The 19,996-nt window shown below is 52.0% G+C and overlaps 1 protein-coding gene across 2 annotated transcripts in view; it reads left to right on the forward strand.

Moving 5' to 3' along the window:
- Positions 1-19,996, forward strand: part of QRICH2 (glutamine rich 2) — a 32,785-nt gene that overhangs the window by 8,180 nt on the left and 4,609 nt on the right. For both annotated transcript variants that reach the window (XM_055242091.2, XM_055242092.2), the window contains exons 4-14: positions 6,209-8,411; positions 9,350-9,435; positions 11,198-11,295; positions 11,785-11,899; positions 16,428-16,679; positions 17,595-17,717; positions 17,820-17,894; positions 18,097-18,261; positions 18,394-18,515; positions 19,265-19,330; positions 19,550-19,651. In XM_055242091.2, coding sequence (XP_055098066.1) covers positions 6,209-8,411; positions 9,350-9,435; positions 11,198-11,295; positions 11,785-11,899; positions 16,428-16,679; positions 17,595-17,717; positions 17,820-17,894; positions 18,097-18,261; positions 18,394-18,515; positions 19,265-19,330; positions 19,550-19,651 — 3,407 coding nt within the window. The remainder of the gene's footprint in view (positions 1-6,208; positions 8,412-9,349; positions 9,436-11,197; positions 11,296-11,784; positions 11,900-16,427; positions 16,680-17,594; positions 17,718-17,819; positions 17,895-18,096; positions 18,262-18,393; positions 18,516-19,264; positions 19,331-19,549; positions 19,652-19,996) is intronic.

Here is a 19,996-nt window from a genome sequence, read left to right on the forward strand (position 1 = left end):
AGATCACGAGGTCAGGAGATCGAGACCATCCTGGCTAACACGGTGAAACCCCGTCTCTATTAAAAATACAAAAAATTACCCAGGCATGGTGGTGGGCACCTGTAGTCCCAGCTACTCGGGAGGCAGAGGCAGGAGAATGGCGCAAACCCAGGAGGCGGAGCTTGCAGTGAGCTGAGATCGCACCACTGCACTCCAGCCTGGGCGACAGAGCGAGACTCTGTCTCGAAAAAAAAAAAAAAAAAAAAAAGAAGAAAAGAAATAATGAGTGCCGGCCGGTGCAGTGGCTCACACCTGGAATCCCAGCACTTCAGGAGGCTGAGGTGGGGGTATCACCTGAGGTCAGGAGTTGCAGACCAGCCTGGCCAACGTGGTAAAACGCCATCTCTACTAAAAATACAAAAATGAGCCGGGCATGGTGGCACACGCCTGTAATCCCAAGTACTCAGGAGGCTGAAGCAGGGTGTGGTGGCAGGAGCCTGTAATCCCAGATACTTGGGAGGCTGAGGCAGGAGAATCTATTGAACCTGGGAGGCAGAGGTTGCAGTGAGCCAAGATTGCACCACCGCACTCCAACCTAGGTGACAGAGTGAGACCCTGTCTCAAAAAAAAAAAAAAAAATCATAAAACACCACCAACTCTTAAGATACATCCTGATTTCAGAGATGTTAAAATGTATGTGTGGGTGTAGGGGCAGGATGTGCATCTTAGAATCAATGAATGTATTTTGAGTCCCAAATGGACTTCTTCATTTTTTTTGAGACAGTCTTGCTCTGTCGTCACCCAGGCTGGAGTTCAGTGGTGTGATCTCGGCTCAATGCAACCTTCCCCTCCGGGGCTCAAGCAGTCCTCCTGCCTCAGCCTCCCTGGTAGTTGGGACTACAGGCGCGTACCACCACACCCAGCTAATTTTTGTATTTTTAGTAGAGACAGGGTGTTGTCATGTTGCCCAGGCTGGTCTCAAACTCCAGAGCTCAAGTGATCCACCCGCCTCAGCCTCCCAAAGGGCTGGGATTACAGGCGTGAGCTACCGCCCTGGCCTATCATATGCTTTTGTTCAAGATTTTGGCTCATTTGTTGTAATGTTAGGACATGTTAAAGAAAAAAAATCAGGAAACGGTCCTGGAGATCCCAGGTTGTCTTTTGTACCCAGATATTTGGCGCTCCCCAAAATGCACTTGGTGGAGCCAAAAGCTTTACTCTTCACCCTGCTTCCGTCTACATTTTCAAATGACCCTCAAAGTTGGCTTGATTGTTTTGATAACACACTTGCCCAAAGCCAGCGGGAGGGATGTCAAGACCAAAAGGGAAGTTAAGCCTCATCTTTGAGGGCCATTTGAACATATCCAGCTTGATTTTATTCAGGTGAAGGTAGGTAGGGGATCGGAAAACAATTTGGTCATCTGTACACTGTCTCAAGACAGACAGATGCATGCCTGTGTGCAAAAGTCACCATCAGCAAAGGGTCCCCTACAGAGGTTTTATTTCCAGGGTCTGTCACCATGGCCCACTAATAAGGAAAGATCCCTGCATTTCAGGACAGACTGTAAAGAAAGTTTGAAAAGCTACAAAAGCAAATAAAAACTACGTTCAGGGCCGGGCGCAGTGGCTCACACCTATAATTCCAGCACTTCGGGAGGCCGAGGCAGACGGATCACTTGAGGTCAGGAGTTTGAGACCAGCCTGACCAATATGGTGAAGCCCCATCTCTACTAAAAATATAAAAATTAGCCGGGCGTGGTGGCACGCGCCTGTAATCCCAGCTACTCGGGAGGCTGAGGCAGAATTGCTTGAACCCAGGAGGCAGAGGTTGCAGTAAGCCAAGATTGTGCCACTGAACTCCAGCCTGGGCGACAGAACGAGACTCTGTTTTAAAAAAAAAAAAAAAAAAAAAAGACAAAGAGGTCGGGCATGGTTGCTCACACCTTTAATCCCAGTACTTTGGGAAGTCAAGGTGGGAGAAGTGCTTGAGGCCAGGAGTTTGAGACCAGCCTGGGCAACATATTGAGACCCCATCTCTACAAAAAGTTTTTAAAAGGCCAGTCACATGGCCGGGTGCAGTGGCTCATGCCTGTAATCCCAGCACATTGGGAGGCTGAGGCGGGCGGATCACGAGGTCAGGAGATCAAGACCATCCTGGCCAACATGGTGAAACCCCGTCTCTACTAAAAATACAAAAAATTAGCCGGGCGTGGTAGCAGGCACCTGTAGTCCTAGCTACTCAGGAGGCTGAGGCAGGAGAATGGCGTGAACACGGGAGGCGGAGCTTGCAGTGAGCTGAGATCGCGCCACTGCGCTCCAGCCTGGGCAACAGAGTGAGACTCCGTCTCAAAAAAAAAAGGCCGGTCGCGATGGCTCATGCCTGTAATCCTAGCCCTTTGGGAGGCTGAGGCGGGCAGATCACTTGAGGTCAGGAGTTCGAGACCAGCCTGGCCAACATGGTGAAAACCCATCTCTACTAAAAATACAAAAATTAGCTGGGTGCCCAGGCTGGAGTCCAGTGGCATGATCATGGCTCACTTGAGCCACTGTGCCTGTCCAATCTCCATTAGTTCAATTTAGGTCTTTAAAAAATATCTTCTATGTGTCTACCTTTTGAACATAAGAAATATAGCTATACCTGGCTGGGCTGGGTTTCACCATGTTGGCCAGGCTGGTCCCGAACTCCTGCACTCAGGTGATCCACCCGCATTGGCCTCCCAAAGTGTTGGGATTACAGGTGTGGGCCACCGCACCCGGCCATATTTTTGTATTCTTTTTTTTTTTTTTTTTTTTTTGAGACGGAGTCTCGCTCTGTCGCCCAGGCTGGAGTGCAGTGGCGCAATCTCGGCTCACTGCAAGCTCCGCCTCTGGGGTTCACGCCATTCTCCTGCCTCAGCCTCTCCGAGTAGCTGGGACTACAGGCGCCCGCCACCACGCCCGGCTAATTTTTTGTATTTTTAGTAGAGACGGGGTTTCACTGTGGTCTCGATCTCCTGACCTCGTGATCCGCTCGCCTCGGCCTCCCAAAGTGCTGGGATTACAAGTGTGAGCCACCGTGCCCGGCCATTTTTGTATTCTTATACATTTTCTTGAGCCTTTTTCCCCCAGGACACAGCTACTTAAAAACAGTTTGATTGCTTCAGGTCTTGCTTTTATGATTTTATGATTTGTTAGGTGGGTCCTTAGGTGTGTTCAGTCTAGGGCTGATTATTCTCCACTTCTGAGGCAATATTTTTCTGAGTACACTCTGCTCTGTGCTACTTGAATGATGAGTTTTTCGAAACTAGTTGATAAGAACAGGCACCATGGCAGACAGGGCACTGCTTCTTCAAGGCCTGCAGGTGGTTCTTTCCCCAGTCTTGGGACGTCTCCCCACAGGCATGTACTCATCAAATGTGTGCTGATCACTCAGAGGGGATCCTCCACAGACCTCTGGAGTGGGCTTTCTGTCACCTCCCTTTCTGGTTAAATTTTTTTTTTTTTTTTTTGAGACAGAGCCACACTGTCGCTCATGCTGGAGTGTAGTGGCGCAATCTCAGCTCACTGCAACCTCTGCCTCCTGGGTTCAAGTGATTCTCCTCCCTCAGCCTCCCAAGTAGCTGTGACTACAAGCATGTGCCACCGTGCCTGGCTAATTTTTGTATTTTTAGTAGAGATGGGGTTTCGCCTTGTTGGCCAGGCTGGTCTCAAACTGCCAACCTCAGGTAGTCTACCCGCTGAAAGTTCTGGGATTACAGGCATGAGCCACCACGCCTGGATAACTCCCTTCTTTCTGATACTCTATCCTGTGACCTTCAGTTGCTGAATCTGCCTGAATGCTCACTTCTGTCTCCTCATCTCAGAGAGTCTGCTGGGCTCCACCTCAATTCCCTCTCCCTGCACTGCAGTCTGGAAACTCCAGCAAGGCAGCAAGCCAGGGTGATACAGGGTTCCCACTTTTCCTTTCTCCACTGCTTGGGGATAACTGTCCTCCATAACTGGATATCCAGTGTCTAGGAAACCACCGTTTCATAGCTGTTGTTGGTTTTTTTTTTTTTTTGAGATGGAGTCTCACTCTGTCTCCCAGGCTGGAGTACAATGGTGCTATCTCGGCTCACTGCAACCTCTGCCTCCTGGGTTCAAGCAATTCTCCTGCCTCAGCCTCCTAAGTAGCTGGGATTATAGGCATGCGCCACCACACCCAGCTAGTTTTTGTATTTTTAGTAGAGACAGGGTTTCACCATGTTGGTCAGGCTGGTCTTGAACTCCTGACCTCGTGATCCACCCACATCGGCCTCCCAAAGTGCTGGGATTACAGACGTGAGCCACTGCACCCAGCCTCGGTTTTGTTTTTTCTTGTTACAGACAGGAGGGTAAATCCAGCCCCTGTTACTTCATCTTGGCTGGAAATGGCAGTGGTTCATTCTTCTTTTTCATGGTTTCATAGCATCTACTGTATTGGTGACCAGAAATATCTCAGTCTCTTATTGATGATCTACCTTATCAACGATGCTGCAGACCCCATCATTGTATGTATAGCTTGGCATCCTTTGGCAAGGATTCATAGAGAAAATTCCTGTCTATGGAGTTTCTGGGTCCATGGGTTTGCATGTTTACATTTTATTTATTTATTTTTGAGATGGTGTCTCGCTGTGTTGCACAGGCTGGAGTGCAGTGGCGTGATCTCAGCTCACTGCGTCCTCTGCCTTTTGGGTTCAAGTGATTCTCCTGAGTAGCTGGGATTACAGGTGTGCAGTACCACGCCTGGCTAATATTTTTGTATTTTTTGTAGAGGCCAGGTTTCACCATGTTGGCCAAGCTGGTCTTGAACTCCTGACCTCAAATGATCCACCTGCTTTGGTCTCCCAAAATGCTGGGATGACAGACGTGAGCCACTGTACCCAGCCTATACATTTTAAATATATGGTTTACATACCTTCCAGTATACACTTTTATCAGCAGCAATGGGTCAACAATGGAGCAAACTTTATATTTTATTTTATTTTATTTTTTTTTTTTTTGAGACAGAGTCTTGCTCTGTCACCCAGGCTGAAGTGCAGTGGCGCAATCTCAGCTCACTGCAACCTCTTCCTCCTGGGTTCAGGCGATTCTTGTGACTCGGCCTCCCAAGTAGCTAGGACGACAAGCATGTGCCACCACGCCCAGCTAATTTTTTTTTTTGTATTTTTAGTAGAGACGGGGTTTCGCCATGTTGGCCAGGATGGTCTCAATCTCTTGACCTTGTGATCTGCCCACCTCGGCCTCCCAAAGTGCTGGGATTACAGGCGTGAGCCACTGTGTCAGACCCAGGCTTTATATTTTAAACTTAATTAATTACTTATGTCCTTTATTTAAAGGCTAAGCAAAAGTGCAGAGAGATCACTTGTATTTTGCAGTTTTCCCCATCTTTTATGAAGAAAAATTACATATATTTTTTTTTTTTCAAGAAGGAGTCTCACCCTGTTGCCCAGGCTGGAGTGCAATGGCGCGATCTCGGCTCACTGCAACATCCACCTCCCGGGTTCAAGGGATTCTCCTGCCTCAGTCTCCTGAGTAGCTGGGATTACAGGCATGCACTATCACACCCAGCTAATTTTTGTATTTTCAGTAGAGATGGGGTTTTGCCATGTTGGCCAGGCTGGTCTCAAAGTCCTGACCTCAAATGATCCACCCGCCTTGGCCTCCCAAAGTGCTGGGACTATAAGCGTGAGTCACCGCACCTGGCCACAAAAATTACATATTTTTGTACATGCCATTTTCAAATATGCAGATTCTCAAAAATATGAAGACCTAGCCTCCCAGAACATCAGTGTGTTTCTTTTTCTTTTCTTTTTTTTTTTTTTGAGATGGAGTTTCACTCTTGTCGCCCAGGCTGGAGCACAATGGCACCATCTCACAGCAGCCTCCATCTCCCGGGTTCAAGCAATTCTCCTGCCTCAGGTTCCTGAGTAGCTGAGATTACAGATGCATGCCACCACGCCTGGCTAATTTTGTATTTTTAGTAGAGATGGGGTTTCACCATATTGGTCAGGCTGGTCTCGAACTCCTGATCTCAAGTAATCCGCCCACCTTGGCCTCAAAGCCACACCGTCAGTGTGTTTCTTTATGTCAAGCTTAGCTTTTAGGACCGGAGGGCTTTTTTCTCCAGGGGCCCTAAATCATCCTAGTCAGAACTTCCAGATTTCCTTTCTTCCCACTCTGATAGTGAATATTTTGACTGTTATTGATTTCCTTCTTCCTCTCCAACCAGGGCTCAGAAACACTTATGGGATTTTCTAAGCACAGAGGGTTCACTTCCTTAACATCACCTGAAGGGACTCTAAGCGGAGCCTCTACCAAGCAACCAAGTATTGACCAGGCTCTGGATTCTGCCAGTGGTCTTGGCCCGGATCAGACTGCATCAGGATCTGGTGGCGCAGCACACCCCTCTGATGGGGTTACCAGTAGGGAACAAAGCAAGGTCCCCTCTGGTACTGGTAGACAGCAGCAGCCGAGGGCCCGTGATGAAGCTGGCATGCCACGACTCCATCAGTCTTCTATATTCCAATTCAAATCAGACTCAGATCGTCACAGGAGTAGAGAGAAGCTTACCTCGACATATCCAAGAAGAGATGAACGAGATGCATGTCCTGGTCCAGTTCAACAGGACTTAACCTTGGCCAGAGACCAGCCCAGTAGGGTGCCCGCTAGCCAGAGTCAGGTCCATCTAAGGCCAGATCGTCGTGGGTTAGAACCAACTGGCATGAATCAGCCTGGATTAGTGCCTGCTAGCACTTTCCCACATGGTGTGGTACCCCTCAGCATGGGTCAGCTTGGTGTGCCACCACCTGAGATGGATGATCGGGAATTGGTACCATTTGTCATGGATGAGCAACATATGTTGCCACCATCAGTACCTGGCAGAGACCAGCAAGGATTGGAACTACCTAGCACGGACCAACATGGTCTGGTTTCAGTCAGTGCATATCAGCATGGTATGACACTTCCCAGCGCAGACCAACGCAGTATGGAACCACTTGACATGGATCAGCGTGGATTTGTAATATCAGGCATGGGTTGGCAAGGACTGGTACCCCCTAGTATGGACCAGCAAGGACTGACATTGCCTGTCATAGATCAACATGGACTGGTTCTACCTTTTACAGACCAGCATGGTTTGGTATCACCTGGTTTGATGCCAATTAGTGCAGATCAGAAAGGTTTTGTGCAGCCCAGTTTGGAAGCAACTGGCTTCATACAACCTGGCACACAGCAGCATGATTTGATCCAGTCTGGCAGATTTCAGCATGCTTTGGTGCAGCCTGGTGCATATCAGCCTGGCTTGGTCCAACCTGGTGCAGATCAGCGTGGTTTGGTCCAACTTGGTGCAGATCAGCGTGGTTTGGTGCAACCTGGAGTGGATCAGCGTGGTCTGGTGCAACCTGGTGCAGATCAGCCTGGTTTGGTCCAGCCTGGTGCAGGTCAACTTGGTATGGTGCAGCCTGGAATAGATCAGCAAGGTTTGGTGCAACCTCAGGCAGATCCACGTGGCTTGGTACAACCTGGTGCTCATCCTCTTAGTTTGGTAAAACCTGGTGCATATTTGCATGATTTGTCTCAACCTGGGACATATCCACGTGGTTTGGTGCAGCCTGGAATGGATCGGTATGGTTTGAGACAACCTGGTGCCTATCAGCCAGGCTTGATAGCACCAGGTACAAAGCTTCGTGGCTCTTCAACATTCCAGGCAGATTCTACAGGTTTTATATCAGTACGTCCATATCAACATGGTATGGTACCTCCTGGCAGAGAACAACATGGCCAGGTGTCACCACTCCTAGCCAGTCAAGGTTTGGCATCACCTGGTATAGACCAAAGGAGTTTGGTACCACCAGAAACTTATCAACAAGGTTTGATGCATCCTAGCACAGACCAGCATGGTCCAATACCACCGAGTACAGGTTTGGGATCTACACACCCAGATCAACAGCATTTGGCATCACCTGGCCCAGGTGAGCATGACCAGGTGTACCCAGATGCAGCTCAGCATGGCTGTGCTTTCTCTCTCTCTGACAGTCGTGATTCAATGTATCCTGGTTATGGTGGCCCAGGGTACCTAAGTGCTGATCAGCATGGCCAGGAAGGTTTGGATCCAAACAGAACACAAGCCTTGGACCGACGTGGAATTCCTGCCCAGAAGGCCTCAGGCCAAGATGTTACCCTTTTCAGGAGTCCAGACTCCGTCGACCGAGTCCCATCAGAAGGGAGCGAAGTCTCGAATGAAGTCCTGAGTCAGCGACGTGATTCACTGTATAAAATGAGTTCTAGTTTCCCCACGGCAGTGGAGACATTTCGTCTGATGGGAGAGCTCAGTAGCCTCTATGTGGGGCTAAAGGAGAGTATGAAGGATCTGGATGAGGAGGAGGCCGGCCAAACCGACTTGGAGAAGATCCAGTTCCTGCTGGCACAGATGGGTGGGTGCCATTTGCCGATAGAGAGAAACCACTGTCTCTGTTTTCAGTTGGTTTCATCCTTTTCTTCCCCTGGCCTCAACTCCTGGCTGCTACACGTCTCCCTGAGTCCCTGAAAACAGCATGTCATTCAGAGCATGTCCCACAGCCTTCAGAGTCCAAAAAAGTGGTGGGCAAAGGAGAGAACTAAGCCCCAGGAGAGGAGTGGAGCAGGTTCTTGTGGCTTTGTCAGGCTCTCTGCACAGCAGCTGGGGAAAATGTCTGGTTATAGAAAGCAGTAGCATTGGGAGGTGGGCGGGAGAGAATGTTGAAGAATTAAACTTAACATTTTGACTGGGAGCAATGGCTCACACCTGTAATCCCAGCACCTTGAGAAGCAGAGCCGGGTGGATAGCTTGAGGCCAAGTTTGAGACCAGCCTGGGCAACATGGCAAAACCCTATCTCTACAAAAAAAAAAAAAAAAAAAAAAAAAATTAGCCAGGCGTGGTGGCACACACCTGTAGTCCCAGCTACTTGAGAAGCTGAGGTGGGAAGATTGTTTGAGCCAGGGAGGCAGAGGTTGCGGTGAGCTGTGATGGCATCACTGCACTCCAGCCTGGGTGACAGAGCAAGACCCTGTCTCAAACAAAACAAAACTTCACATTTGCCTGTTCCCAACTCCAAGCCCAGAGAGTAAGATTTTTTGCAGTGATTGGAATTCGGGAGTCAGTTGTCCCAAAGCCCTTTAGGATGTCAGGCATTAGGTGGATGTTTCATGGGCTCAGGACAGCTCTCTCTCCCTTCTTCCCACCTCCGTTTCCCAGTCACCAGGAGACACAGGATAAAGTGATAGGTCCTGCTGTCCTCTAGGGTAGCTTCAGTGTTGCAGGGGCTGGAAATGGAGATTGGGAGCCCACTAGAGATCTAACCCCTCTGATCATAAGGCCTCTGCTTTCTATAGTCAAAAGGACCATACCTCCTGAACTGCAGGAGCAGCTGAAGACCGTAAAGACGCTAGCCAAAGAAGTTTGGCAGGAAAAAGCAAAAGTAAGGAAGAGTCAACCTACTTTGTCTTTTTTTTTTTTTTTTTTTTTTTGAGACGGAGTTTCACTCTCGTCGCCCTGGCTGGAGTGCAGTGGCACCATCTCGGCTCACCACAACCTCCACCTCCCAGGTTCAAGCAATTCTCATGCCTCAGCCTCCCGAGTAGCTGGGATTACAGGCATGTGCCACCATGCCTGGATAAGTTTGTATTATTATTTATATTATTAGTAGAGATGGGGTTTCTCCATGTTGGTCAGGCTGGTCTTAAACTCCCGACCTCAGATGATCCGCCCACCTTGGCCTCCCAAAGTGCTGGGATTACAGGCATGAGCCACCTTGCCCAGCCCCCACTTTGTCTTTTAATGCTAATAATAGCACTTTCCATTTGTATTTTATGGATTAAATAGTCCTTTCTCTTACATTATTATCTAATTGGATCTTTGCAATCCTGTCAGATAGGAAATGCACCTTGGGTATCATCGTGTTCATTTCCCGGATCTAAAACCTGATGCTCAGGCTGGGCGCGGTGGCTCATGCCTATAATCCCAGCGCTTTGCGAGGCCAAGGCAGGAGGATTACTTGAGCCCAGGAGCTCGAGACCAGCCTGGGCAACATAGCAAGGCCTTATCTCTACAAAAAATTTAAAAATTAGCCGGACATGGTGGTACATGCCTGTAGTCTCAGCTACTTGGGAGGCTGAGGCAGGAGGATCACTTGAGCCTGAGTTTGAGGCTGCAGTAAGCTATGATCACGCCACTGCACTCTAGCCTGAGTGGCAGGGCAAGACCCTCTCTCTAAAAAAATTTTTTTAAACTGATGCTCAAAGCTATTACGATTCAGCTGAGCCAAATAATGAGGGCTTTACTCTTTTCATTATCTGTGGCAGCCTTGGAGTCCAGTTTGTGAGATTTTCTGGGGCCAGAGGTCATTGCAAGGGACGGCCAGATCCCTTCAGACATTCTCCTTTTTGTTTTAAATTGAGACGGAGTCTCGCTCTGTTGCCCAGGCTAGAGTGCAATGATGTGATCTCGGCTCACTGCAACCTCTGCCCCCTGGGTTCGAGCTATTCTCGTGCCTCAGCCTCCCAAGTAGCTGGGATTACAGGCATGTGTGTTCATGCCCAGCTAATTTTTGTATTTTTCGTAGAGACAGGGTTTCACCATGTTGGTCAGGCTTGTCCTGACCTCAGGTGATCCTCCCACCTCAGCCTCCCAAAGTGCTGGGATTACAGGTGTGACCCACTACGCCTGGCCCGTCTTTTTTTTTTTTTTTTTCTTTTTTTTAAAGACTGATTCTTGCTCTGTTGCCCAGGCTGGAGTGCAGTGGTGCAATCTCGCCTCACTGCAACCTCTGCCTCCTGGGTTCAAATGATTCTTGTGTCTCAGCCTCCTGAGTAGCTGGGATTACAGGCGCCAGCCACCACGCCCAGTTAATTTTTGTATTTTTTAGTAGAGATGGGTTTCCCCTTGTTGGCAAGGCTGGTCTCAAACTCCTGACCTCAGGTGATCCACCCGCCTCGGCCTCTCAAAGTGCTGGGATTGCAGGCGTGAGCTATCGTGTCTGGCCCAGTCATTCTCTTAATGCCAGCTTTCTACATCCATGGGATGGATGAATGGGCAGATGGACGTCCACAAGGGCTCCTGGCTTTTGTCAGAGGGGGTTGGGTTAGTAGAGGGAATGGGGAGGGCTGACATGAGCTGCAGGGGCACACTTGGGAAGCGGGAGCTCAGGCCTGCCTGACCCTCCTCATTCACTGGGTTTGTAGGTGGAAAGGCTGCAAAGGATCCTGGAATGGGAAGGGAATCAAGAAGCAGGGAAGGAACTGAAAGCTGGAGAGCTGAGATTGCAGCTGGCTGTCCTCAGGTAAAATGCCCCAGCTAAGAGCAGCTGGTCCCCTGGAATCACAAGTTCTCAGCCAAGGAGGTGATGGTGACCAGTGTCTCCCTTACGCCCTTGAATGGACTACTGTCTTTGGCCTGGATTGTGTCTGCTTTTCAGATTGTCCATGTCTAGTTCAAGGAACTGGTAGAAGTTCCCCAGGTTCCCAAAACAACTCAGGACCAGGTCTTGGAAAAGCAAAAATAGGCTTCTTAGACTGTCCCCAGTCGGAGGCTGAAGGAGACCACTTCTGATGGCCCCTCTGAGCTCTCTCTTTGCAGTGCCCAGTCCCACCGCCCAGAAGCCTCCTAGGACAGAGGCATAGCCCGGGACTCCCTAGACAAAATCCAGTGGAGGGGGGTGGAGGGTGAGACCTCCAGCTGTGTCTGCATCCCCCTGCGTCCCTGACGGCCCAGGCTCTGCATGGGTCTGGCCTGAGCGTGGAGTCTAGCAGTCTCTCGTCATGCACCACAGAGTCACCGTGGCTGACATTGAGAAGGAGCTGGCCGAGTTGAGGGAGAGCCAAGACAGGGGCAAGGCTGCCATGGAAAATTCTGTCTCCGAAGCCTCCCTTTACCTGCAGGACCAGGTGAGGATTCCCCACTCTTCAGCTCCAGGGACCAAGGGCCCTTCTCAGAGCTGGCTTGGCCCTGCCCTCCCACCTCTCATCAAAAACCAGGTCCCTCCCGTCCTCTGTGTGTGTGTGTGTGTGTGGTGTGTGGGCGGGGGTGGGGGGGCAGTGGCGAATGTGTCCAGGATCCAGATCCCTCCTTATCCAAAGTCAGCTCTGAGTCCACAAGTGACAAGGGAAAGGAACCCCTACAACACCTGTTTACCTCGCATTCGATATTTCCCTATCTTTTTTTTTTTTTTTTTTTTGAGATGGAATTTCGCTCTTGTCATCCAGGCTGTAGTGCAGTGTCGCCATCTTGGCTCACTGCAACCTCCACCTCCCAGGTTCAAGTGATTCTCCTGCCTCAGCCTCCTGAGTAGCCAGGATTACAGGCATGCGCCACCACACCCGGCTAATTTTTGTATTTTTGGTAGAGACGGGGTTTCACCATGTTGGCCAGGCTGATCACGATCTTTCCCTATCTTTTTTATGGTATAATTCATATATCAATAAATTCACCCTTTTAAATTGAATAAGGTAGTTTTTAGTACAAAGTTGTGCAACTCTCACCACAATCTAATTCCAAAACATTTAATGACCCCAGAAAGAACCCTGTGACTCTTAGCAATCTCTCCCCCGTTCCCTTCTGTCCCTCAGCCCCTGACAACCATGAATCTGCTTTCTGCCACTATGGATTTGTCTGTTCTGGACATTTCATATAAATGGAATCATACAACATACATCTTTTGGATCTGACTTCTTTCACTTAGCATGATGTTTTCAAGGCTCATCCATGTTGTAGCATGTGTCAATACTCTATTCTTTTTTACGGCTTCATAGCATTCCATTCTGTGTCTATGCCACAATTTGTTTATCTAGTCATCAGTTGAAAGACATCTGGGTTGTTTCCATCCTTTGGCTATTATGAATAATGCTGCTATGCACATTCATGTATACTTTTTTTTTTTTTTTTTTGAGACAGAGTCTCGCTCTGTCGCCCAGGCTGGAGTGCAGTGGCTCGATCTCAGCTCACCGCAAGCTCTGCCTCCCAGGTTCTTGCCATTCTCCTGCCTCAGCGTCCTGAGTAGCTGAGACTACAGGCACCTGCCACCATGCCTGGCTAATTTTTAAAAATATTTTTAGTAGAGACGGGGTTTCACTGTGTTAGCCAGGATGGTCTCGATCTCCTGACCTTGTGATCTGCCCGCCTCGGCCTCCCAAAGTGCTGGGATTATAGGCGTAAGCCACCGCACCCGGCCGTAATAAGTTGTTTTTTTGTTGTTGTTGTTTTGTTTTTGGAGATGGAGTTTCGCTCTTGTTATCCAGGCTGGAGGGAAATGGCATGATCTTGGCTCACTGCAATCTCCAACTCCTGGGTTCAAGTGATTCTCTTGCCTCAGCCTCCCAAGTAGCTGGGATTACAGGTGCCTGCCACCATGCCCAGGTAATTTTGTATTTTTAGGAGAGAATGGGGTTTCACCATGTTGGCCAGGCTGGTCTCAAACTCCTGACTTCAGGTGATCCACCCGCCTCGGTCTCCCAAAGTGCTGGCCTGGCCTCATGTATAAGTTTTTGTGTGGGGCGGGGTGTGGTGACTCACGCCTGTAATCCCAGCACTTTGGGAGGCCGAGACGGGCGGATCACAAGGTCAGGAGTTCGAGACCAGCCTGACCAACATGGTGAAACCCTGTCTCTACTAAAAAAATACAACAATTAGCCGGGTGTGGTGGCACGTGCCTGTAATCCCAGCTACTCAGGAGGCTGGGGCAGGAGAATCGCTTGAATCCGGGAGGCAGAGGTTGCAGTGAGCCGAGATCGCACCACTGCACTCCAGCCTGGGTGATAAAACGAGACTCCGTCTCAAAAAAAAAAAAAATCAGAAAATAGCTGGGTGTGGTGGTGGTGCACACCTGTAATCCCAGCTTCTTAGGAGGCTGAGGTAGGAGAATCACATGAACCTGGGAGGCGGAGGTTGCAGTGAGCCATGATCGCGCCACTGGATGCCAGCCTGGGTGACAGCGAGACCCTGTCTTAAAAAAAAAAAAAAATTATAGCCACCCTAGTGGGTGTGAGGTGGGATCTCATTATAGTTTTGATTTGCGTTTCCCTAGTGACTAAAGATGCTGGGCATCTTTTCGTGTGCCGTTTGGCCATTTGTGTACTTTCTTTAGAGATAAAATATACATATCCAAATCCTTCATCCATTTTTTCAGGTGAGTTATTTGTCATTTTATTGTTGAGTTGAAAGAGCTCTTTACATGTTCTGGATGCTGGGCTCTTATTTAATAGATGACTTGCAAATATTTTCTCCCATCCTGTGGGTCATCTTTTCATTTTCTTGACAGTGTCTGCCTTTAAGCCTTGCAATGCAATTCTTGGTCATTTTCTCACTAAGGAGTGTCTGAACGAGGAGCAGCCCTCTGAGTGCTCACAGAAGAACCACCCTAGGAAAAGCCACTGGGCCAAGGGGGTTCATGTCAGGAACCTCTTTGTGCATTTTTTTTTTTTTTTTTTTTGAGACAGAGTTTTGCTCTGTTGCCCAGGCTGGAGTGCAGTGGCACCATCTCAGCTCACTGCAACCTCCAACTCCCGGGTTCAGGTGATTCTCCTATCTCAGACTCCTGGTTAGCTGGGACTACAGGTGCACACCACCATGCCTGGGTAATTTTTTTGTATTTTTAGTAGAGACAGGGTTTCACCACATTGGTCAGGCCAGTCTGGAACTCCTGACCTCAGGTCATTCACCTGCCTCGGCCTCCCAAAGTGCTGGGATTACAGGCATGAGCCACTGCACCAGCTTTTTTTTTTTTTTTTTTGAGACAGAGTTTCGCTCTTGTTGCCCAGGCTGGAGTCCAGTGGCATGATTTCGGCTCACTGCAACCTCCGTCTCTGAAGTTCAAGCCTCAGCCTCCCAAGTAGCTGAGATTACAGGCGCCTACCAGCACACCTGGATAATTTTTGTATTTTTAGTAGAGATGGGGTTTCACCATGTTGGCAAGGCTGTTCTCGAACTCCTGACCTCAGGTGATCCACCCACCTTGGCCTCCCAAAGTGCTGGGGTTACAGGCGTGAGCCACATGCCTGGCCCGCTTTGTGCTTTGAGCCACATTCCAGACTTCCAAGTTGCTGGAACTGTGGTGTGTACCATGTCATGACCCTGGGCCAGGAGTCCTGCCCGAGGAGCAGTTGGGAGTGTTTAAGAGTCACCTGTCAGACCAAGCTCATCCCAGGACCACACTCAGGAGAGAATCCACTTCCTGTTGGGCTGACCTAGCCTCCTTTTGCAGGCTTTTTTTGGAGGCCCCCGCTTCCACGTGCCCCATCTTTAGCCACCTTGGCCTCCTGCCTTTCTCTGAATGCACTCCTATTCTTTCCTGCTGTTCTTTGCACAGATAGCTGCGGCTTAGTCTTAAGACTCCACTGAAATGCCCATTTTTCTGGGAGGCCTCTTCCTCTTTTCGAGAGAGAACTGGCCAGTCCCTCTGTATCCAGGGCCCTCAGAGGTACCTGCCTCCGGGCAGGCTCTTCTGGTTGTAAGTGGCAGCATCTCTGTGAGCCCAGGCAGGAGGGTGCTGCCCTGGGGATGTGCAGCTGTAGGGAGTGGAGGAAAAGGGAACTTCCAGGCCATGGGGGCAGGCCTCTGCATCTGCTTTTGTAGGTACTGTGTCCCTCTCCTTACCCGTTCTCTCAGCCTCCACATCTCTCTCCCATTCCACTCTCAATCCACCTTGCTCTCCTTCGTGCTCCACGGTGGCTGCCCCAGCCCTGCAGAGTCCTTTCTGCTCCATCACCCACTCCCAAGAGAGGAGCCCAGGTTGGCCCAGCCTCTCTTTTTGAGCCAAGCAACGTGTCACAGATCTTTGGCCAGCTGAGGGACCGGCTGCCCTTGGATCAGCTGTCTACCTGGGAACTCTCATTTGGGGTGACGAATGGGGCCCACGGGATGCACACCAGGGCAGCCTTCAAGGCACTTGCCCTGGAAGGGGTTTGCACCGCCCAGCCTAGGAGAGGCCCCTGGAGCAGTGTCAGCGCCTGCCACGTTCCTGTATCGTGAGTTATTTACATGCTGGGTGGACGGAGCATGCCTGTTCCCCCTGGCATGTGAGCAGGAGCGTGTGCAAGCCCACCCCTCAGCCCCAGAGCCCGGGGCGGGGCCTGTGTGTCATTAGGGTCCTCTGTGTGTTTATGGCCCGGCTAACTGGCAGCAGCACTTTGCGATTTAGCTAAAGAAGAGATGTTCTCATGCTGAGCCAGTGGGCTGGCTGGAGAAAGCTCCAGAGGCCTTCTTCTGGCAAGGGCTTGGTTCAGCGTTGACACTGTGTTCCCGGAGAACTCTCTCTACTCACCGTTTACTGGATAGATGCCCACTGAGGCACTGAGGATGCAGCAACTGCCCAGGGCATGACAGGGGAGAGGCACACAGGCTAGGAGCAGTGCTAGCATGGGCAGAGCGTGGCTGTGACGGGCCTCACTGCCCTGCTGCTGCCGTCTCTCCTGCACACAGTTGGACAAGCTCAGGATGATCATTGACAGCATGCTGACCTCCTCCTCCACGCTCCTGTCCATGAGCATGGCCCCGCACAAGGCCCACACCTTGGCTCCTGGCCAGATCGACCCTGAGGCCACCTGTCCAGCCTGCAGCCTGGATGTGAGCCATCAGGTCAGCATGCTGGTGCAGCGCTACGAGCAACTCCAAGACATGGTCAACAGCCTGGCCATCTCCCGACCCTCCAAGAAGGCCAAGCTCCAGAGACAGGTGGGGCTCTGCTTGCCTCCGTCCTGCTGCAACTGGACATGGCCCCATAGGGGAAGGCTACCCTGCTGCAGACCCACGGAAGTGGGGTGGGTGTTTGGGCCTCAAAGTCAGCTCTCTGTGGTGGAACCCTTTAGCCAGATCCCACAAGAGTCCCTGGTCTTTCTGCAGGTCCACAGCGAGGGTAGCAGCAGAACTAGCTTTGGGGACAGGAGACCATGGGGAAGAGCTGTCTTGATGGGGTGGGACAACACAGGCAGGCTGAGGACAGATCAGTGCCCTTCGCGTGCCCTGGAGACACAGGCCCAACTGTAGGAGATGTTGACTCCCTGGCACGCAAGTCTTCCAACCCCTTCTCAATTTCCCTCGAAAGGGCAGGCTTGCTGGTGGGGGTGGGCACAGCCACAAGTCCTGGCTCCTGCCTCTTGGGCTGAGAAACTCAGATTTGGGCCAGGAGAGGAGGGGAGAATAAAGCCCACAGCCCAGCTCTCAAGTGCCCCAGGACAGCACATCACCCCTGAGCCTCCGTCACCTCTACTGACCCCCGACCTGCAGGCCAGGGTCACAAGGCTAGTCCGTGGGGATGTAGGTGACTGACGCTTGTGTCCTATGGAGGTGGACACCCAGAAAGGGCAGACAGAGGGCCTTCCGCACTGTTAGTGGAAAATTGTTTTCCATTGTTGTTTTTGAGACAGGGTCTCCCTATGTTGCCCGGGCTGTTCTCGAACTCCTGGGCTCAAGTGATCCCTCTCGCCTTGCCTCAGCTTCCCAAAGTGCCAGGATTACAGGCATGAGCCACCGCTCCCAGGCTTGGAGATGTTTTAAGGGCCAACTTACCTGGGGGCAGCAATATTCTGGCAGCAAGGGGTGGGATCGCGCCAGCAGCCTCCAAGAACCTTCCCATCCCTCCTGCCGCAGGACGAGGAACTGCTGGGCCGCGTGCAGAGTGCCATCTTGCAGGTGCAGGGCGACTGCGAGAAGCTCAACATCACCACCAGCAACCTCATCGAGGACCATCGGCAGAAACAGCAGGACATTGCTGTGAGCGGCCGCAGGGTGGCCGGGATGGGGCCAGGGCTCAGTGTGGTGCCCCAGCCCCGCAGCCGCTGGCTCTTTTTCTCTCTGTTCACTTGCCCCCCCCAGATGCTGTACCAGGGTCTGGAGAAGCTCGAAAAGGAAAAGGCCAACAGGGAGCACCTGGAGATGGAGATCGATGTGGTGGGTGCCAGGCCCCAGGAGCCACGCTGTGTCCCAGGGCGGTCTCGCTGACTGTTCTTTGAGAGACTGAGTGGAGGGGAGCTGGCGAGAGGAGTGTGGGTTCTCAGAAACCTGCCTGGTGATAGGGGTCGACACGCCCAGGGAATAGGGCCCCTCCATGGCCATCTCCCAGATGCGGGGACCTCTGTCTGTCTCTGGGCAGAAAGCCGACAAGAGTGCTCTGGCCACCAAAGTGAGCCGTATCCAGTTTGATGCCACCACGGAGCAGCTGAACCACATGATGCAGGAGCTGGTGGCTAAGATGAGCGGGCAGGAGCAGGACTGGCAGAAGATGCTGGACAAGCTGCTCACAGAGATGGACAACAAGGTGAGGGAGGGGCATGGCAGGGCTCTCCATCCCACAGCTCTGCCCCCAGGATCGGGACAGCACCACCTTCTCCTGGGTCAGCCCCCTACCTGCTTCCTTAGAGGTCCCCTGGCCCCCCTTTCCCCGCCACAGCTGGACCGCCTGGAGCTGGACCCAGTGAAGCAGTTGCTGGAGGATCGGTGGAAATCGCTGCGACAGCAGCTCAGGGAGCGCCCCCCACTCTACCAGGCAGACGAGGCGGCTGCCATGCGGCGGTGAGGCCTGGGAGGCAGGGGAGGAGGCTGGCACGCTCTTCAGGGGGTGAGGGCAGAGGGGGCTGGGGGTCTCCAGACAAACAGCTCCTGCCAGCACACAGCGGATCCTGCCCAGGACTGTCTCATGGTTGGAGGGACAGAATTTTAGAGCTTGAAACGCTCTTCTAGCCCAGGCCCCTTCGTATTACAGCAGAGAAAGGGAGGAGGGGAGGCTTAAGGCTCCCTAGGTTTGGCTGAACTAAGCTGGGCCTTTGGGACAGGGAGAGGTCCTCAGTTCCCAGAGCTGAGAGCTCCTGGGGGCCTGGCCCATAGGACGTGGCCCGTGGTAGGCTTGAATTCCAGGATTCCCATGCGTGGCCGCCAGGGGGTGCCCGAGACTTGAATTCCAGGATTCCCATGCGTGGCCGCCAGGGGGTGCCCGAGACTTGAATTCCAGGATTCCCATGCGTGGCCGCCAGGGGGTGCCCGAGACTTGAATTCCAGGATTCCCATGCGTGGCCGCCAGGGGGTGCCCGAGACTTGCACAGGGCACCCTCAGGGGCCCATGGGAAGCCTGCTGGCTTTGGGTTAGGACAAGGAGGTCTGGGATGTGAGCCCGGAGGTGGGAGCAGATGGATTCCCGGGGAGCAGGGACATGATCTGCACCCTGGTGGGCTGAGCTTCCAGCCTGCCTGGCCTGCAGAGCCCCAAGCCTTTCTGGGTCTTCTGGGCAGAGCACTCACCCTGCGTGTGCATCCCATTCCTAACAGGCAGCTCCTGGCACATTTCCACTGCCTCTCATGTGACCGGCCCTTGGAGACACCTGTGACTGGACAGTGAGTGCCCACACCGCCGGCACATGGCCTCGCATGGCAGGGCTGCGTCTCCTCCCTTACTTGTGTCCACCTGTCCTCTCCCTTTCTTTCATGCGTCTGCTTCCAGCCCTCGCTCCCTCCCAGGCCGGGGGCGGGTGGGAAGGTTCTTTAGGCCCGTGGATTTGGGGGACGGGACTTGTCCCACTCTGACCCGCCCCTTCTCCCTCTGTCCCTGTCCAGTGCCATCCCCGTGACCCCCGCGGGTCCAGGCCTACCTGGGCACCATTCCCTCCGCCCCTACACGGTGTTTGAACTGGAGCAGGTCCGGCAGCATAGCCGCAAGTATGCTATGGGACAGCATATGGGACATAAGGGTCTGGGGCCAGGATGGGGAAGGCAGGGGACAGGGATGACTGGAGGGCCCGGTGGAACGTGACAGAAGGCAGCGCTGTGGGATAGTGTGGAGAACCTCCTCCTTGGAGTGGGACAGCGGGGGCCGCAGGCCGATTTCTGAACTAGCTCCCTGGCAGTTCCCGGGGCATGAGCGTAGGAGGCAGACCTAGTCACACCTGCCTTTGGGAGTTACGGTGGGACTTTGTCAAGGGCACCAGCTGCCTCTGAGAGCTCCTCTACTTCTCCACCTCTTCCCCAGCCTTCGGCTGTCTCAGCAACCCCAGGATTAGAGCG

Source organism: Symphalangus syndactylus, chromosome 14 (assembly GCF_028878055.3).
Source record: "Symphalangus syndactylus isolate Jambi chromosome 14, NHGRI_mSymSyn1-v2.1_pri, whole genome shotgun sequence".
Classification (NCBI taxonomy): Eukaryota; Metazoa; Chordata; class Mammalia; order Primates; family Hylobatidae; genus Symphalangus; species Symphalangus syndactylus.